This window comes from Cyprinus carpio, chromosome A21, assembly GCF_018340385.1.
Source record: "Cyprinus carpio isolate SPL01 chromosome A21, ASM1834038v1, whole genome shotgun sequence".
Lineage (NCBI taxonomy): Eukaryota > Metazoa > Chordata > Actinopteri > Cypriniformes > Cyprinidae > Cyprinus > Cyprinus carpio.
In genome coordinates this window covers 6,991,875-7,008,510 of record NC_056592.1, presented here as the reverse complement: position 1 = coordinate 7,008,510, position 16,636 = coordinate 6,991,875, and the positions used below count along the sequence as shown (strand labels likewise).

The following is a 16,636-nucleotide window of genomic DNA, read 5'->3' as shown; positions in this document are numbered from 1 at the left end:
GCATATTCATTACCGCGATATATCGCATTACCGAATACCGGCACTGTTGTAGTTTGGGGCTGAATTTTGCTGGAATGTTCACAATGAGAGCTGACATGTGGAACACACCAAAAAAAACTAACCCGACAGATGCTCGCCAAGGCCCTACTCAGTTTCTCTAAGTTGTTTGTTTTGCATCTGTTATACTCTCTTTCCATCTCTCTTTTTTTCCTTCTCCTAACCTGAAGTCACTGAGGAAGCGCTGCAGGTCGTGAGAGTTGCCCAGTTTTTCTTTGCGTTGGTCAGCACGACCCACCAGGCTGCTCCAGGCTGTGTTTAGCTCGGTGCACTTCTCTTGGATGTCGTCCACAGCCTCAGGATGAGACTGAATCAGACGCTCTGCAGTCTCACCAAGAGAGTTCACCTACCCCAGGGAGAAAATTATATATCAATCATGACAACTTTAAAATAGCTTTAAATGTTAATAGATATGACAATATTAATGTTTTTGTTCTTGGAGGACTAGATCTGATACAGACGCTACACCAGCACAAGCATGTTAGACATGCTGTTGCAGCTTGAATAGGCACACATAAATCCTGTAGCAGACCTAGACAGGTGGTGCTGGGCGAGGTGGAGGGCTTCAGAGGAACTCTGATAGCGTGTTGCAGAACCAATTTACAGCGAACACTGTACCAGACTATTTAAATGTTGAACAAGCAAGCTCATGGCTGCAGAATCAGCAGAGAACAATCAGGTTGTGCCGTGTAGTAAATAATGTGATCAGTAGCAGCTTGCATCTAAAGGACCTATCAGACTGTGCCATATAGTGTTTCATGACTGAACTAGATATTTAGTGGATGTTTTGTTAGGAATGAAGCACACCAAAAATGGTAAACATTTTACCTTGTCTCCTAGAGCGGCTAGATCTCTCTCAAAGCCTTCGTGCTTACGCTGCAGAGCCTGCACGCTGGCGAGGTCATGGCCGTAGTTATCAGTGTTCAGGGCTTGGTTCTTCTCTTCAATCCATTCCTTAGTCTCATCTGCATCCCTGTAAATCATACACTGAGCTGAATTCCTCTGCACTTCATGTGGCTCACATCATACAAATATAACATGAACAAAACAGTATGTATGACAGATGATTTTGAGGTTAATCAGTGGCATATATGTACCTGTGGAACCTCTGCACCTCATGAGCACTACCTAGCATGTTGCTTCTGTCTTCAGCCAGCTGCTGCAAGGCCCTCCAACGGTTGTTCAGATCCTACACACAAGCATAAAACCATTAGCAGCTAATTTAATCTAGGAACTATAATCTAGGTCAGATTATAGGTCCAGTTAAAACAATGATAGGATCCCGTCACGTCTTGTCTTAAATTACATAAAATGACTGATGAGAAACACAGCTTTTTTGTCAATCTACATTCAGAAACATGAAATTTAACAGCCAACCCACTATCCAAAGCACAACATAAATGCCTCCATAACCTTTGCACAATATTTGCTCTTCATAACAGTAGCGACAGTATGGGTGAGTGGCATAAACAGAAAGGCTACAACATTAAAGTGCATAGGATGAGTGATGACAGTTAGCAAATATGGAAAACTTGGGTGGGTGCATCAGCCACAAACTGAAAAAGAAGTGTTAATGTATTCTAGAATGGCTGTTTTACCTCCACCAAAACATATGGTGTGAAGAAATAAAGGAGTTATTTCAAATGGTCAAGACAGACTCATGAATGGAAACAAAGGGAGGGGGATGCAACTGCACAGTTGATGGTTCAGTAATAGGATGTGGGGAACAAGAAAACCATAGTAAGCATACAAGACCACCACGATGAGTTAGTCCTCCAGGTACATGGGGCACGATGCAGGATTTAGCGGGATCGGTTGAGAAAAGATTTAAAGACTGAAACTAAGAACCTAGAATCTTACCTTAATAGTATTAAAGTTGGCCGTTGTTTGAACAGCCAAGCGAACAGACTACATTGAGTAAAAAATGTGTAAAAAACAAAGAGAGGGCAGGAAAAAAAAAAACACCAGTCAAGAGAGTGTCACAAAAGGAGTTACAAGAACCAGACTGTTTTTGTCTTTCTGTAACCACAGTATCCAAACATTACTGTGGATGACATACAGGCCAAACAAGACCCTACATAAAAATTAAACATGCATCAATTTCAGTGACCCAAGATTAGAAGATATAATAGATTAAATTCAAAGCATTTCAATTTCAGCATGCTATATTACCTTCCATGGAGATGCACCTTTGGAATCTGGTTCATCCTGTGAAATATATACAATAAATAGAATCAGTTTAAATAATAATAAAAAACATTGTATGATATTCATGTGTTTGTTTCATGCAGACACCACAACTGTTGTAGAGACAAGATGAATGGTACAATAATGACCTTGCCAGGAGCTGAGCCCAGCATCTCTAGTTGCTGATGGCGGGATGAAGAGGTTATGTGATGAAGGAATGAAGGGTCGGAAAGAGAAACGGGGAAAAATAAGTAAGATCACCAAATTTACAAAGCTCATAAATTCAGGCATTTAAATAAGAGTACTGCTCATTTATACTCTTCTAAGTTTCAATGTAAACATAAAATCGATGAGTGGAATGACTCAAAATGTAGAAAACATCATAATGTACACTACCATCAAAAAGTTTGAGTTTGGTTAAGGTTTTTTTTTAATGTTTTAGAAAGAAGGCTAGTATGCTTACCAAAGCTACACTTATATGAACACATATACAGTAAAAACATTAATACTGTGAAATATTACAAATTAAAATAACTGTTTTCATTTCCTTCAGAAATCATTCTAATATGCAGATTTGGTGCTCAAGAAACTCTTATTATTATCAATGTTGTAAACAGTTATGCTGCCTAATTTTTTTTTTTTGAAAAATAGAAAGCTCAAAAGAACAGCAATTATTTGAAATAGAAATCTTTTCAAACATTATAAATGTCTTTACAATTACTTTTGATCAATTTAATGCACGCTAGCAAAGAAAAAAAAAATGACCCCACAAACTTTTTAAAGGCAATATAGGTTTAATTAAATTCCCTGTGTGTAAAGTGTTTTTAGTCATACCTGGGCCTGCACAACAGGAGCCTCTTCAGCCATCAGTCCTTCAGATTCCAGTTCAGATGCCACCTTGTTTATGTCCCTCAGCCGAGACTCATTTGCTTTCAGATCCTAGTAAACAAAAAAAAAAAAAAAAAAAAAAAAAACAAGTTTAGAATCAGTGAACATGTATTAGTTAATGCAAGTGTCCAGTGATAAATGAGTCATAAATGTTTAAGAAAAACATACCTTCTGGAAGTCATCAAACTTCTTCTGCAGCACTTCCACTTGCTCCAGATCAGAGCCGACCTCCTCATTAGTAAGCGCAGATTCTTTCTCATTGATCCACTGCTGCAGCTCGTTCGCCTCACGGAAAAGCATGAACTTCTTGCAGCTCTTCTCCAGCATGTCCTTCCTCTTCTCTCCCAACTCTTGCAGTGTACCATACCTAGAGAGAGAGGTAAGAGCCTTTCAACACTGGGATTGAAACATCTCCCTCTAGGAGAGGAAATGGGAAATGTAAACACGGACAGGGGTTCAACTAACGGCAAAAAATCTGCATAGTCAGCGACCGAAAACACAGAGTGAAACATCTAGATACCAATTCTACAAAAAACAACAACAACAACAAAAAAAAAAATAACTCAAAATGACAACATCCTCAGAAGAGATGTGAACGTCTATCCCTTGATGGAATAGAAGAGGAGGAAGAATGAGACAATGATCTGATGGACAGACAGAATGACAGAAGACCTAAAACATGAGAGAAACAGCAAGATGGATGAGGGGAATGTGGATGAACACAGTTCCTACTCACAGTTCCTCCACCTGCTTCATACGCACAGACACGCTGCACACCTCCTTGGTGACCACAGTCCTGCCACAGGGCAGGGCAGGCAGACACATGCAAGCATTTAAATTAAGAAAGAAAGAAAACAAGAAAGGAAAGAAAGGGAAAAGAGGAGTAATGAGGGGTCAGAAACACTATTAAGAGTTAGTTTTTAACAGATGCCTTATTTGAGCTGCAGGGAGAATAAAGATGCAAAGATCTTAAGAGGCTTTGTGTTAAAAAGAAATGATTTTGTTGGAATGTAAGTTGTAAGGTTGAAAAATAATTACAAATAAATGTTCACATTAGGGCCATCATTCAATTAAAATTATGAATTAATATTTCTTTATATTTTTTGTGGAAACTGTGATTATTTTTTTCAGGAAACATTTTTCTTTGATGAACAATGTTCAAAAGAACAAATGTGAAACAAATCTTTTGTAATATTATAAATGTATTTACTGTCACTTTTTTGATCAATTTAATGAATCCTTGCCGAATAAAAATAATAATTCATTTTCTTTCTGACCTCAGACTTTTGAGACATTGATAGCCCGAATGCATTTTAAACAAAGTAAGAATTCTGCCCACAATCATTTGATTAGAAAACCAAAGGCAGAATGACTCTTACTGATTCTCAATCTGTTCCTGTCGCAGAGCGATGCTGCCCTGTTCGTTTAGCAGATTCTCACGAGAGGAAGATTGAGTTGGGTCCAACTTCTTCACGTACGCTGCAGGAACAAAGCCCTGCCTGTCGTTCACTTCCACTTTCCACCAGTCCTGAGAACAAGATATATTTCTTTCATGAGTCCAAGCGCTCATCTGGATTCAAACTGGCATGCTAAGTAACACATGTAGCGTGCACTATTAATGACCTTGTTGGTGCTGTTGAGCAGAGTCAGGATGTCGCCCTTTTTCATGGTGACCTCGCGTGGACTCTTCTCCTGGTAATCGTACAGAGCAAGAACCAGCTCCTTGCCGGTCTCATCATCAGTGGGGGCCACTTGTTGCTGTTGAAAAAGGACCAAATTTTCATTGCCATAACATTGAACAAAGGATTACATGTTATATTCCTTTGGGCAATGCAGAAGTGTTATTATGTGATCTTACTCTGCAGGCCTCAGCTTGTTCTTTTAAGGCCTGGATGCTGCTGCCATATGCACTCAGATCAGACATCAGTGCCTCGTGCTTCTTCAGCAGAGCCTGTAAATGATAACACTGACATGTTAGAGCCATCTAGTTATTTTTTATACAAAACTGCAATTTAAAACACCACAAAAGTACTTTAAACATCTTATGATGTATAAAGGATGCTATATGAAACGATCACCAAGATCACCAGAAAACCACTGAATTATTTTCTTACCTTACATTGCATTTTTAGCTCAAATATTAGTTTCTAACTAGTTTCATTCTAGATCCAGCCCTCCTCATTGTTTACCTCTGCAGAGTCTTCATCCTTGCCATAGTCAGTGCTTCCTACAATGGGCTCCTTCTCTCTCATCCAAGACTCAGCCTCATTGGCATCAGCAAAGTACTGCTGAGCCTGAAGGGAGTCCTCCAGATCCTGTCTACGCTGGGCAGCTTTTCCCTTCAGTCCATCCCAACGGTTGTGCAGCTCTTGTAACTTAGCTTTCACATCCTCCCCTGCAAAATGACCTGATACAGGGAAAAATATTTGAAATTTCTTGTTTCTTCTTTGAATAATAACTTAAGATGTTCTGAACCGATGCCTAGAGGGTAGAATTAAATCCTACCCTCTTCAATCATGGCCTCCCCCTTCTGAGTAACAGCCTTGATTCGGGGTTCATGGCCAGAGACTTCCGCCTGCAGAGCCTGGTGTTTCTTCAGAAGGTTCTGGACTCCAATAAGGTCTTTCCCTGAGAGAGTATGAGAAAAATCATTGTTTTAAGAATAAGAATATAAACATTTTATAGTAATTTCAGATTTAATTTCATGTCATTTAACCACACTAACCCCTGTTGGTGGAGGAAGCAATGGGTTCCTTTTCTCGGATCCATGTCTCCTCATCTTCTACATCCCTGAAAAGTTGCTGAAGGCGCAGAGAGTCTGACAGCTTTTGTTTGCGGGCGGCCATGGGCTCCTTTAGGGCCTCGTAGCGTGCCACCAGAGCCTCTTGTTTTTTGCGGATGTTATCAGCGTCAAAATGACCAGCCTCCTGGAACTGCCTGGCCTGAATAGTAATCCCATCAATGCGGTCCTGTCAAAAGGGGAGAAACAAGCCGTTAGTTAAGATGAAGAAAGTCCAGATGTTTAAAAAAAACTGCCAATTGCACAGAATCATACAAGAAACAATGTAAATATCCAACATCAGTTACTTTGGATATCATTCAGACATCGTTACCTGGTGGGCAGCCACATCAGCCTCCAGCAGAGCATGCTTCTTCTGAAGGTTCTGGACGCTGGTCAGGTCTTTGCCAAAGTCATCAGAGGCTAAGTGTCCCTCCACCTCATAAAGCCACAGCTCGATGTCCTCTACATTACGATTGAACTGCTGCTGCTGGTTCGCTTCACGCAACTTAATCCCTGAAAAACATCATTTATGTGATATCACTGAAAATCTGCCTTTTGTTTCATATTTACTATTAATAAATCAGATAAACAGTTTTTAACTGCTGTCTCTTCCTGTCAAATAGGCAGTACTATCATACTGTGCCATTTTTTTCACCTTTGAGTTCAGTTGCCTCTAGAAGTTTCTTCCACTGAGAGCTGACCTCATCCATTCGGGTGGACACCTCGCTGGAGGCGTAGTGTTTCCCATCAACCAGCTCCTGGCCTGACTTCTGCAGTGCATCAATGCGGCTCTGATTGGCAGAAAGCTCAGCTTCGAAGGCTTGGTGCTTCTGCACCTTCCCCTGCAGGTTGGATGGGTCCTGAAAGAGAAGGAATAGAGGGTGAGAGAAAGAAGGAAAAATAAACAAATGTTTCCAAATGTACAAAACAACCCTAGGAGAACAAACCTTGTAGGCTTCATCAGTGGCGGTCTTCATTTTCTCATTGATCCAGCTTTTGAGCTCATCGGAGTCCCGGAAGAACTGCTGCAGATGGAAAGAGTCCTCCAGGGCGGCACGGCGAAACTGAGCGCGCTCGTGAAGAGCGTTGCGTCTGCTCAGCAGCTGAAGTAGAAAAAAAGGTGTTCAAGTCATAGTATTACCAGTGATTCAGCACTTCTGTCAGCAATAAATTGAAGGGAGGAAAGTGCTTGCGAGGCTGCAGTGAAGGACGTTTCAGGGTGCTAATCTCCACTTACTGCATCTCTTCGAGTGGCCACATCCTCCTTGGCATAGTGATTATTCTGGATCAGTTTGGTGGCAAATTCATCCAGGGCCTGTATATTTTTAGTAGAGAATTAAAAGGAAACCGGGTAAGATTTGTAAAACTGATTATTCAAGGCCTTGAATTTTACATCAGACTGTGTGATTTCTTACAGTGATCTTCTCTTCCTGGGCACTGAGGGATTTCTCAAAGTCTTCATGTTTCTTCAGAAGAGCTTCAACACTATCCAGAGAGTCACCCAAATCTTCATTCAGCAGGAAAGCCTTTGAAAAAGACAGTTTGAAATGTTTAAATCTTTGCTCTCAGTTGTAAACAAAATGAAAGTGTCCCACATATAAGAGAAAGTCGTTAGGCTTTGTTATAAGAATTCTAGATGAATTTTTACCTCTTGCTTGCTCATCCAGTTGTCGACCTGCTCAGTGTCTCTGTAAAAGAGCTGCAGGTCCATGCACTGCTCATACTGCTGCCTGCGTAGCTCCCACAGCTCCAGAAGAGACACCTTCTCTTCAGACAGGATGCCCAGCTATACCAGCAAACACAAAATGAGGGTCATTCAGGTGCTCACTTCAGAATTAAAAATGCATCAATGGTGAGTTTGAAAAAAGCCTACAAAAACACAGATCCAAGGTCAGACACACCTTTTCCTTGACTTCCTCAGAAGCATAATGTCCAGTGTTCAGCAGAGCCTGCCCAGCCTCATCTGTAGATTTGAAACTGTCCTCATGAGCATCAATCTCACCCTGGTAAAACATTATGGGCATCAGGGTCTTTCAGTGTCAAGCATCCTTGGTACAGTAATAATATAAGTGCAATATAACATTATTTTATAATTTTATTTTGTTTTTTTTTTTTAGATTTTAATAGTTTATTCTCTTGGTGGCGGTCAAGCAGGGCCTCAGCTCCGGCCACATCATTGGCCAACTCATCTGCGTTGATCAGAGCCTTCATCTCCGTCACCCAGCTGGTCAGGTCACGGAAATCTGCAGTGAAGCGCTGCAGCCTAGAAGCAAGACAACAACCATAAGATCACAAGCTAGCTCTGTCTAAACTTAACTTAAAATCTCATCAACCAATCGATTTGAAACAGTGATCAAAAGCAAAAAGGTGTGTCTTAACCAACCTGTAGGAGTCATTGAGCCGAGCATGTCGCTCAGCTGCCAGGGTACGGATCTGCTCCCAGTTGGTAATGAGTTCATCTCTTTTCAGGTGGATCTGAGAGGCATTCTGGGGATGTGTCTGCTGCAGACGGTCCGCCTCACCGCCAAGAGTGTTTACCTGAAGACAGAAGAAAATTTCTTTATCAAATATACTTAATGACTGTACAATGCTTGCACATTCTGTTGTACATCTCTGCATTAAAATTAAATGTACATAAATAAAACAATGAGAGAATAAATTTATAAATGTGATGGCCAGGTCTGTTTTGTGGGATATAAAAAAAAAAAAGAGTTTGTGGACATGCTGAGACTGACCTTGTCCTCCAAGGCCGCCAAGTCTCTTTCCAGCCCCTCGTGTTTCCGGAGCAGGGCTTGAACGCTGGCAAGGTCACGCCCAAAATCATCAGATGCCATCAGCTGCTCCTTCTCCTTAATCCAGCTGATTGTCTCATCCACATCCCTGTAGGTCAGAACAGAAAATTTTAATAACTAAAGACAAACCAACAAATTTTTATATAAATTAGTGATTGCAAATGTCTTGAATAACTTACCGGTTGAAACGCTGCACCTCAGCAGCTCCAAACAGCTTGCCCTGCCTCTGCTGAGCCAATCCCTTCAGCCTCTGCCAGGCAGCGTTCACCTCCTCCTGCTTCTTCAGGATGAGCTCGGCCTCAGGATGGTTCTCCTGGGTTAGTTTACCGGCTGCCTGGTTCACCTCGTTCACACGCTCCTCGTGGGCTGCCAGGTCTGTCTGGAACTCTTCAAACTTCTTCTGCAGAACCTCCACATGCTCCAGGTCCTGGCCAAGCTCCTCTGAGGTGGCAATAGCTTCCTGCAATAAAATATTGTCAGTGTGTCTTCAAATATATTAGGTGAAATTATTTTTAAGCATTGATCAAACATTTATACAGCGCAATAAATGATATCTACTGAGGTTTCTCACCTTGTCACTGATCCAGTCCAGGGCATCCTCACACTCACGGAGGTACTGCACCAATTTCTGGGCCTGCAGGAGACGCACTCCCTTCTCTTTAGTCTTCTGCAGCAGCAGGTCCCACAGACGGTGAAGTTCCTCTAGACGGGTCTGAATTTTAAGCGGGGACAAAGTCAGACAATTAGGATCAAAACAAACTCTGATTAGAAAAACAAAGCAAAAAATTTTAAGGACAGCTCAGTCTAAGTCTAGAAATATATTTTTCGGAAAAAGAAAGTCAGCTTGGACTCTAATAAAAAGACTGAATAAGGTAGACTGAAAAAGAACACAACACTCAGTTCCTTCAAGGGACATGCACTGTAAAAGTATGTATAACAAATGAAAATAAAACCTATTTCACTGCAATCAAGTACCTACTGGAATAAAAGCGCCATAATTGACACTTTTCACTATTGGTCGCTGAGCGGTCCGGTAAGGCGTGAAAGACTGATCCATATACGATAAAGTTAAAACACTATAAATTTCACTCCTCTCCGTTATGGAACTCTAGCATGTGGTATTAAAAAGAAAGAGGCTTACTCGAATGGTTTCAGATGCAAAGTGGCTTTCAGATATCATGAGATTGCCGGTCTCATCCAGTTTAATGATGGCCCCAGCATTAGCCTGCACCTCTGCCTCAAAGGCTTGATGTTTCTGGAGCTTTCCCTAAGAGAAGGGGGGAAATGCTGTATGAGACAAATATAGTGGTAAAGACGAGATGCATCATATGCAGATTTTTGTTTTTTAAAATTGTATATTGTGAAAATTCATTTCTTTAGACAACACATTTTTCCCTGAGAGATTTCAGAAACGGGATTAAGGAAACTTATTTTTTCTCTCACTTGTAGGTTACTGGGGTCCTTGTAGTTCTCATCAGAGGCAATCTGTAGCTTCTCTTGGATCCATTTCTCAAGCTCATCTGCGTCTCGACGGAAGAACTGGAACCGGTAAGAGTCTTCGAGTTTCTGTCTGCGTACAACGGACAGCTCCTTGAAACGACGGTACCGATCCAGAACCTGCTGTCGGCGCTCCTGGATGTCGTCGGCTGACTCCAGAACTTTAACTCCACTGACATCCATTTTCTAAAAGAGGGAAAAGATATTTAATAAATCTCCAAATGTCAAAAGTCCTTCCACATGAACTTGGGCTTGGTAAGCAAAATGAAAAATATGAATATATTTTTGAAGACCCTTAGTGTGGCTTCCTGATCAGAAAGGAACAAGAGTACAGCAAGAGTGTTCTTTCAAAGGAAACTATGGGAAATTTCAGGTAATAGCAAAAAGGATTTAAAGAATTTATACTACAACTTTCAATGTTTTAATTTTGTATTGATTTTGTATAGAAAATAAATAAATAAAAAAGACACCATTAAGTCTGCGTGGAACAAACACTCACTTAAGGGAGGTACCTAAAACCAGGCAGACATTTTATGAGTTAAAACTCTTCCCAGCAATGGCCAACAGCTGAGCACATGGTGGCCCCTGTGGAAATTCCTAACTCTTCTGAGCAAACCGTCACAAAGAGAGTGCTGCCATCAGCCCCCCGCTGACTATGAACACAACCCCCACCAATCCAAAGCTACATCCACCCCAATCCACTGCATCTGTCCCATACTGTCAGCAGGGAGGGGACTGTGTGATTTCAGCTGTATTTGAGGGTGGAGAGGACAAGGTTATGCTTGTGTCCAGAATGACTGAACCAGTGAAAGAAGGATCACACCCAGATTACAGCGAATGTCCCTAGTTCTTTTTTCTAATAGTTCCGGGCCAGAACAATTGTCACCACAAAGCCTGTCCTTGACCTGAGAACGGCTAATGTTAGAGGTCAGGGGACAAAATAATCTCAACAACAGCTTATTCTAATGTGAAACAAAACTAAATTGCTCTTATTATAATCAAAGCTGTTGACAGAAGAAACACTGGAAAATGATTCAAAAATATTCTCAAAACTCTTTACACTCGTAAATAAAGACTAGGCTATTATGTGTCATGTTTACTGTAGTTAGGTCATTTAATAACTAAAGATGTTGTCAGCAGAATCGAGAGCTGATTTTCAGACAGGTTTGCTGATTTTGAGCGCCAGACTGACTGGATTTCTGGGAATGCATGGTCAAGTTGTTGGTCCATTTCAGAAGAGTATAAGAAGAGGATAATAAATTCCCAGTTAATGCAGACACATCTGGTCCATTTCCAATCAAAATGATGTTCATAGTGGTGTTACAAAGTTAATTTAGGACAAAGAATAGAAGAATTCACTTCTCACACAGGTGTGAACATCTGGAGCCATTCCACACTGACATGTGAACAGCTGAACATTCTTCAGCTGCTTTAGAAATTGCATGGCAACGTACTACACTTTCTGTGAGGGTTATTTAATTATTTATATAATGATAAAGGCAACTATAGCGATGATTCCAGCCTTGACTATATATGATCTGATATTTGACAGAAACTGTAAAGATTTTGCCTTTTTAAAAATTATTCAAAAAGCATTCTTTATAAAATCTTTAAGCTTAATTCAATTCCCACATATTTCTCTGGGTTTATTCAACAATCGCATTTCTGTGTGTCTGCATGTGGATTTTGTCTGACAATCACATGTTAAGATCATTCATGGGTCTTGTGCTCCATTTGCTGAAGCGAATCCATCATAGGATGCATTTGGAAAGGGTTCAGGATAATCCAAGGTCCGGAAGACTAACAAAACAGCACTTTTAACAACGTGAAGAGTGGCCAAATTATGGAGTCATCCATGTAATGCACTGTCAGCCTGGATCAATACAGCCTTTTGTTATGCTGGCCAGAACTGCCATCTTTCCACTATAATCCCCCCACTATGTCCACTATTTAACTTCTTAAAAAGCAAAAAACACATCCAGATGAGAAATGGTGTGAACAAACGATGATCTAATACACAGCTTGTGCTCTACTGTGCATATGTCCTGTTTTTGTCCAGATAATCTGGACGCATACCGCCCTTCCCCCCATCCTGCCTCTTCCAAAACTATCCCGTCTCAATGTCTGCTTAGATTTGACAAGGGACTACGACCAGATCAGCATAGTTTTACTCTGACAGCTCTGTGAGGATAGATGTCATGACCACGGATCTCCACTGTTAAATTAAGCCGGTAAATGTGTGTTGGAAAAAAAGGCCACACCCATGCACAGACCAAAAGTCAGCAGATGTCAACCCAAGATGAGTCTTTAATAAACGTGAATTCTCAGCATATAGGTTGTGATGCATTTTCAAAATGCTTAAGCATGAAAAAAGAGAGTTGCAAATTGAAATGCCCCCCCAAGAATGTAATAAATAATACTCACCAGAATATAAAGCTACGTGTTCACAAGAGACTCACTGCAGTCCAGCTGTAGCAACAGATAGCACCTCTAAATGCGACTGCATACTAGTGATAACACAAGCTCACACGTTCTTCTCCCTCCCCGTTCCTCTCTATCATTTGTCTTAGTCTGTTGCTTCTGAATCCAAATGAACACAGCAGTCCAGCGGCACGATGGAATTTTCACCTCTTTCCCACTTGCTCATTCATTGAGCAAAGCGCTTCAGTAACTGCCTCTCACATTTCCAACACATGATGACGCAGGCAAAGTCCAACCTCTCGCCCTGCTGCAATACAGTGGCCATTTATGATTTATGAACAGGCAACCATTACTAGAGTTTTGCTGAAAACCATTTTATGTTCTTGTGGTTTGTGTAAAAAAAAAAAAAAAACCTGTAAAACCAACCATCTATGTTAGAGTTAAACTATAACCATTGTGGCCAAAAACCACAAACAGAAGAAGGAGAAGTCAACGAAAAATAATAATAATAGTAGTAGTAATAGTAATATTATTATTATTATTATTAATAATAATAATAATTTTAATAATAATGGTTATGTTAATTTTAATAAACCAATATTAACACTTATTTTGCAAGGATGCATTAAATTGATCAAAAGTGACAATTCTTTTGTCAAGACATTTCTTTACAAAAATATTCATTCGAAAATATTACTTGAGCAGAATTTAATATCAGTAAATCCCTAACCAATTGTTTGCAGCCTACAAGATCCATTTTTAGGTTTTAGGATATTCCCAATTCCAACTATACAATCAGGACTCTCTAATAGCATCAAGGCTCCTATTCCCGGTCCGTCCTGATAATAAGGTTGTCCTGATAGACATTCTTAAGATTCTCTTGCAGAAGAGCTGGGATATTAATAAGCACAAGCCTGAAGGTGACACATATTTTCAAAGCAGTATTCGGAAGACAGTGACAACTGAGTGAAACAGAGCCTTTAACCAGGCAAAACTAGAACATGAAAGTGAGTCAATCATGAAGTTACATTGCTAAGAAGACTACATTCTTATCAGACCACTAGGTGACATGAAGAATGAAGTGACGCAATAAGACTTTTCCCCAAGCATTCATTTTTCATAACATGGATCCCATACTCTAAACATCAGTGTTAAGCACGAGTGAAGCACTTATTAAATGCACTCCCACTATCAAGCTGGGAATACTGAAAACTCGGTGAGGTCACATTGAAAGCCTGGAAGTTTCCATGGTAACACATCTGTATCCGAGAGGCGCTGACGTCTGAATGGGAGGATGCAGGCCTAAGGAATTTAGAGGAAATGGGTGGGCTGTCTCGAAGGATTTACCTTGGCTAATAGTAGCTGTTGGATGAGACCAAAAAGGGATAGAGATACAGATAAAACCGCCTATATTATTTAAGCCCTTACACTTAAAGAATTGGCAAAAATGGAAATTTGCTGAAAATGTACTCTCCATCAGGCAATCCAAAATGTAGGCAAGTTTGTCTTTATTGGAACAGATTTAGCATTACATCACTTTCTGACCAATAGGTCCTCTACAGTGTGTATGTAATTTTGTTTTTGTTGTAAAAGATTTAGGATTGTTTGTCTTTCTGACCAATAGGTCCTCTACCATCGTTAGATATATCGCCCAGCCCTACTGCAGTCCATCAGTTAACATCTTGTGAAGTGAACAGCTGTGTGTTTGTAAGAAATACATTTCTTATATTTTTTTTTAAAGTAAACCATTGCCTTCTGGAAATTACCAGTCCATAATCCACAATAATGCTTCCTCCAGTGGAAAAAGCTGTTGTCCTCTCACATCAAAATCCACCAACATATTTGTTTAAAACTGTTTTGGACTGTTTTCACTTGCAAACAGTGCTTGATCTGTGCATATTTATGGATGGAGGACTCATATTTTACCTGGATGCAGTGGTTTCAAGTAAAAAAAAAAAATCATCTTAACAATGAATTGTTTTATACAAACATGCATCTTTTAGCTTTACAAGTTGTTTGGACTCTCATTACGACGGCACCCATTCACATGGTGAGCAAGTGATGTAATGCTGAATTTCTTTAAATCTGTTCTGATGAAGAAACAAACTCATCTACATCTTGAATGACTGGAAGGTAAGTAAATTTTCATGTTTGAGTTGACTATAACTTTAAAGCATATCATATCCTGTTAATGACTACTTTATTGATTAAGAGTTAAAGCTAAATGAACCCCGAGAATGTCAATGCACTGAAATTGTGTTCATCTTAAAACATGCAATATTACAGGGATCATATGACGTTGCTAAAAAGAACATTATTTTGTGTATTTGGTGTAATGCAATGTGTTTATGTGGTTTAAGGTAAAAAAAAAAAAAAAAACGAAACACATTTTCCACATACTGTACATTATTGCTGCTCCTCTATGCCCCACCTTTCTGAAATGCGACGAATTTTACAAAGCTCATCGTTCTGAAAAGTGAGGTGTACGCTGATTGCATTGTGCATTGTGACTGGCCGAATGCCTCAAGTGTGTGACGGAAATGTTACGTCCCTTACCATACTGTGATGCGCAACGAGAATAAACTAATAAAACCGATTACAAACTAGGCATTTGTTGCATCCAATTGGGACATAATTACTGATTATAATGACTTATACTGTCTTCTTATGCATTGTGTTGCGTATTGCGCTGCGTAAACAAATAACCATGTCTGCATTTGTGACTGGAGAATGCATTGCGTTGCGTATTGCGCTGCGTAAGCATGTCTGCATTTGTGATTGGAGATTGGCAATTCCTTTACATATGAAAACGTACTTACAGACTGTGAGTCAGAACCGCCAGACTGTCCTTGCAAAGTTGGAAGTGCCCCACTTTAAAGAAACAGACACCAGCATTGTAGTCTACTCTCCCAGGAAACAGTCCTAGTCCTCCGTATAATAAAACACATCTGAATATTTGGATTGAACTGTTCCGAAACAGTGTTGTAAATACAACTTAACCAATGATTTCTAGTTGTGTCCTCTTTTGGAAGGCCAAACAAAGTAGCTTTGCTTTCACAATGAAACACAGCATCTCCAGAACATGGTACCGGCGGCAACAGCGAAAATAAAAGTTATGCCTTCTTTGTTTGCATGAACATTTGGGTAGCGTTACGCAAATCTTCCCACACAGTGTAAGAATGAGCCGTTTTAGGTAGGCGTGGCTGACTCTTAACTTTTATAAAGAATATCTCTTTGGATTTGAAACTTTAGTCTGTGCAACTTTGCAGATCTTCTTTATGCACCAAGAGCTTGTAACACACCAAAGAGAAAGGTAAAATTTAAATCGCATCATATGACCCCTTTAATGATTATAGTGAGCTGCAGGGGAAAAAGGGTCTCCCATCACAGCTGTCAGGGATCAAAACATCACACGCAGTCTGATTTTATGAGACTTAATCCATGGCAGCATATCAACTAGGCTACATCATGCAGAATACACCCACACAAACCATGCAACAAACACACAAAACCTAAAATAAACTAGCAATTTCATGCATCATATATAAAAAAGCATACACAGACCTCAAAAATATAATATTCATAATCACAATATTCTGTTATCCTCGTGTCACATATCCTATCACTTACGTTCAGCTCAGGTATATGCGATGATGTTTCTTAAGATGATGATGAGTGCATGAGTACGCAGAAAACAAAACCTCTCTCTGACTGCATTTGTCTAACCATCTCCTCTCCCTGTCGCTGCAGTGCAGACAAAAGCATCAGCACTGCAGTGACGGGCTTGTGTGGGGCGACAGCCAAGGTAGAGCCCAGCCCATGCATCTCTCTTTTTGAGAGAAAAAGGAGAAAAACACTTCACACAGAGGTTTCTTCCTACATTGACAATGTGAACACTTTCAGTTTATTTTCTCATTGCTACTACACAGCAAACCAGGGCAGAGACACACAAACTCACATATTTTACCTTCAGTTTGGGTTTAAGAAACTTGGACATGGTAACAGGTGTGTC

General features: G+C 40.2%; 1 protein-coding gene across 7 annotated transcripts in view; it reads right to left on the bottom strand.

The window, feature by feature from the left end:
* Positions 1–16,636, bottom strand: part of LOC109054846 (spectrin alpha chain, non-erythrocytic 1) — a 27,598-nt gene extending 10,962 nt beyond the window's left edge. For 3 of the 7 annotated variants that reach the window (XM_042778787.1, XM_042778789.1, XM_042778788.1), the window contains exons 1-30: positions 16,592–16,636; positions 10,150–10,389; positions 9,848–9,973; positions 9,278–9,418; positions 8,886–9,166; positions 8,650–8,794; positions 8,298–8,452; positions 8,044–8,177; positions 7,816–7,919; positions 7,563–7,700; positions 7,330–7,440; positions 7,152–7,229; positions 6,862–7,017; positions 6,570–6,774; positions 6,246–6,427; positions 5,858–6,101; positions 5,638–5,760; positions 5,322–5,539; positions 4,991–5,083; positions 4,756–4,890; positions 4,512–4,660; positions 3,869–3,928; positions 3,301–3,499; positions 3,079–3,183; positions 2,394–2,426; positions 2,230–2,265; positions 1,918–1,965; positions 1,155–1,246; positions 886–1,030; positions 222–403 (exon numbers count right to left, since the gene is read on the bottom strand). In XM_042778787.1, the coding sequence (XP_042634721.1) occupies positions 222–403; positions 886–1,030; positions 1,155–1,246; positions 1,918–1,965; positions 2,230–2,265; positions 2,394–2,426; positions 3,079–3,183; positions 3,301–3,499; positions 3,869–3,928; positions 4,512–4,660; positions 4,756–4,890; positions 4,991–5,083; positions 5,322–5,539; positions 5,638–5,760; positions 5,858–6,101; positions 6,246–6,427; positions 6,570–6,774; positions 6,862–7,017; positions 7,152–7,229; positions 7,330–7,440; positions 7,563–7,700; positions 7,816–7,919; positions 8,044–8,177; positions 8,298–8,452; positions 8,650–8,794; positions 8,886–9,166; positions 9,278–9,418; positions 9,848–9,973; positions 10,150–10,389; positions 16,592–16,621 (4,088 nt within the window). In that variant the 5' untranslated portion in view covers positions 16,622–16,636. The remainder of the gene's footprint in view (positions 1–221; positions 404–885; positions 1,031–1,154; positions 1,247–1,917; positions 1,966–2,229; positions 2,266–2,393; positions 2,427–3,078; positions 3,184–3,300; positions 3,500–3,868; positions 3,929–4,511; positions 4,661–4,755; positions 4,891–4,990; positions 5,084–5,321; positions 5,540–5,637; positions 5,761–5,857; positions 6,102–6,245; positions 6,428–6,569; positions 6,775–6,861; positions 7,018–7,151; positions 7,230–7,329; positions 7,441–7,562; positions 7,701–7,815; positions 7,920–8,043; positions 8,178–8,297; positions 8,453–8,649; positions 8,795–8,885; positions 9,167–9,277; positions 9,419–9,847; positions 9,974–10,149; positions 10,390–16,591) is intronic. The other 4 variants (XM_042778791.1, XM_042778793.1, XM_042778790.1 and 1 more) reach the window with 3 other exon arrangements.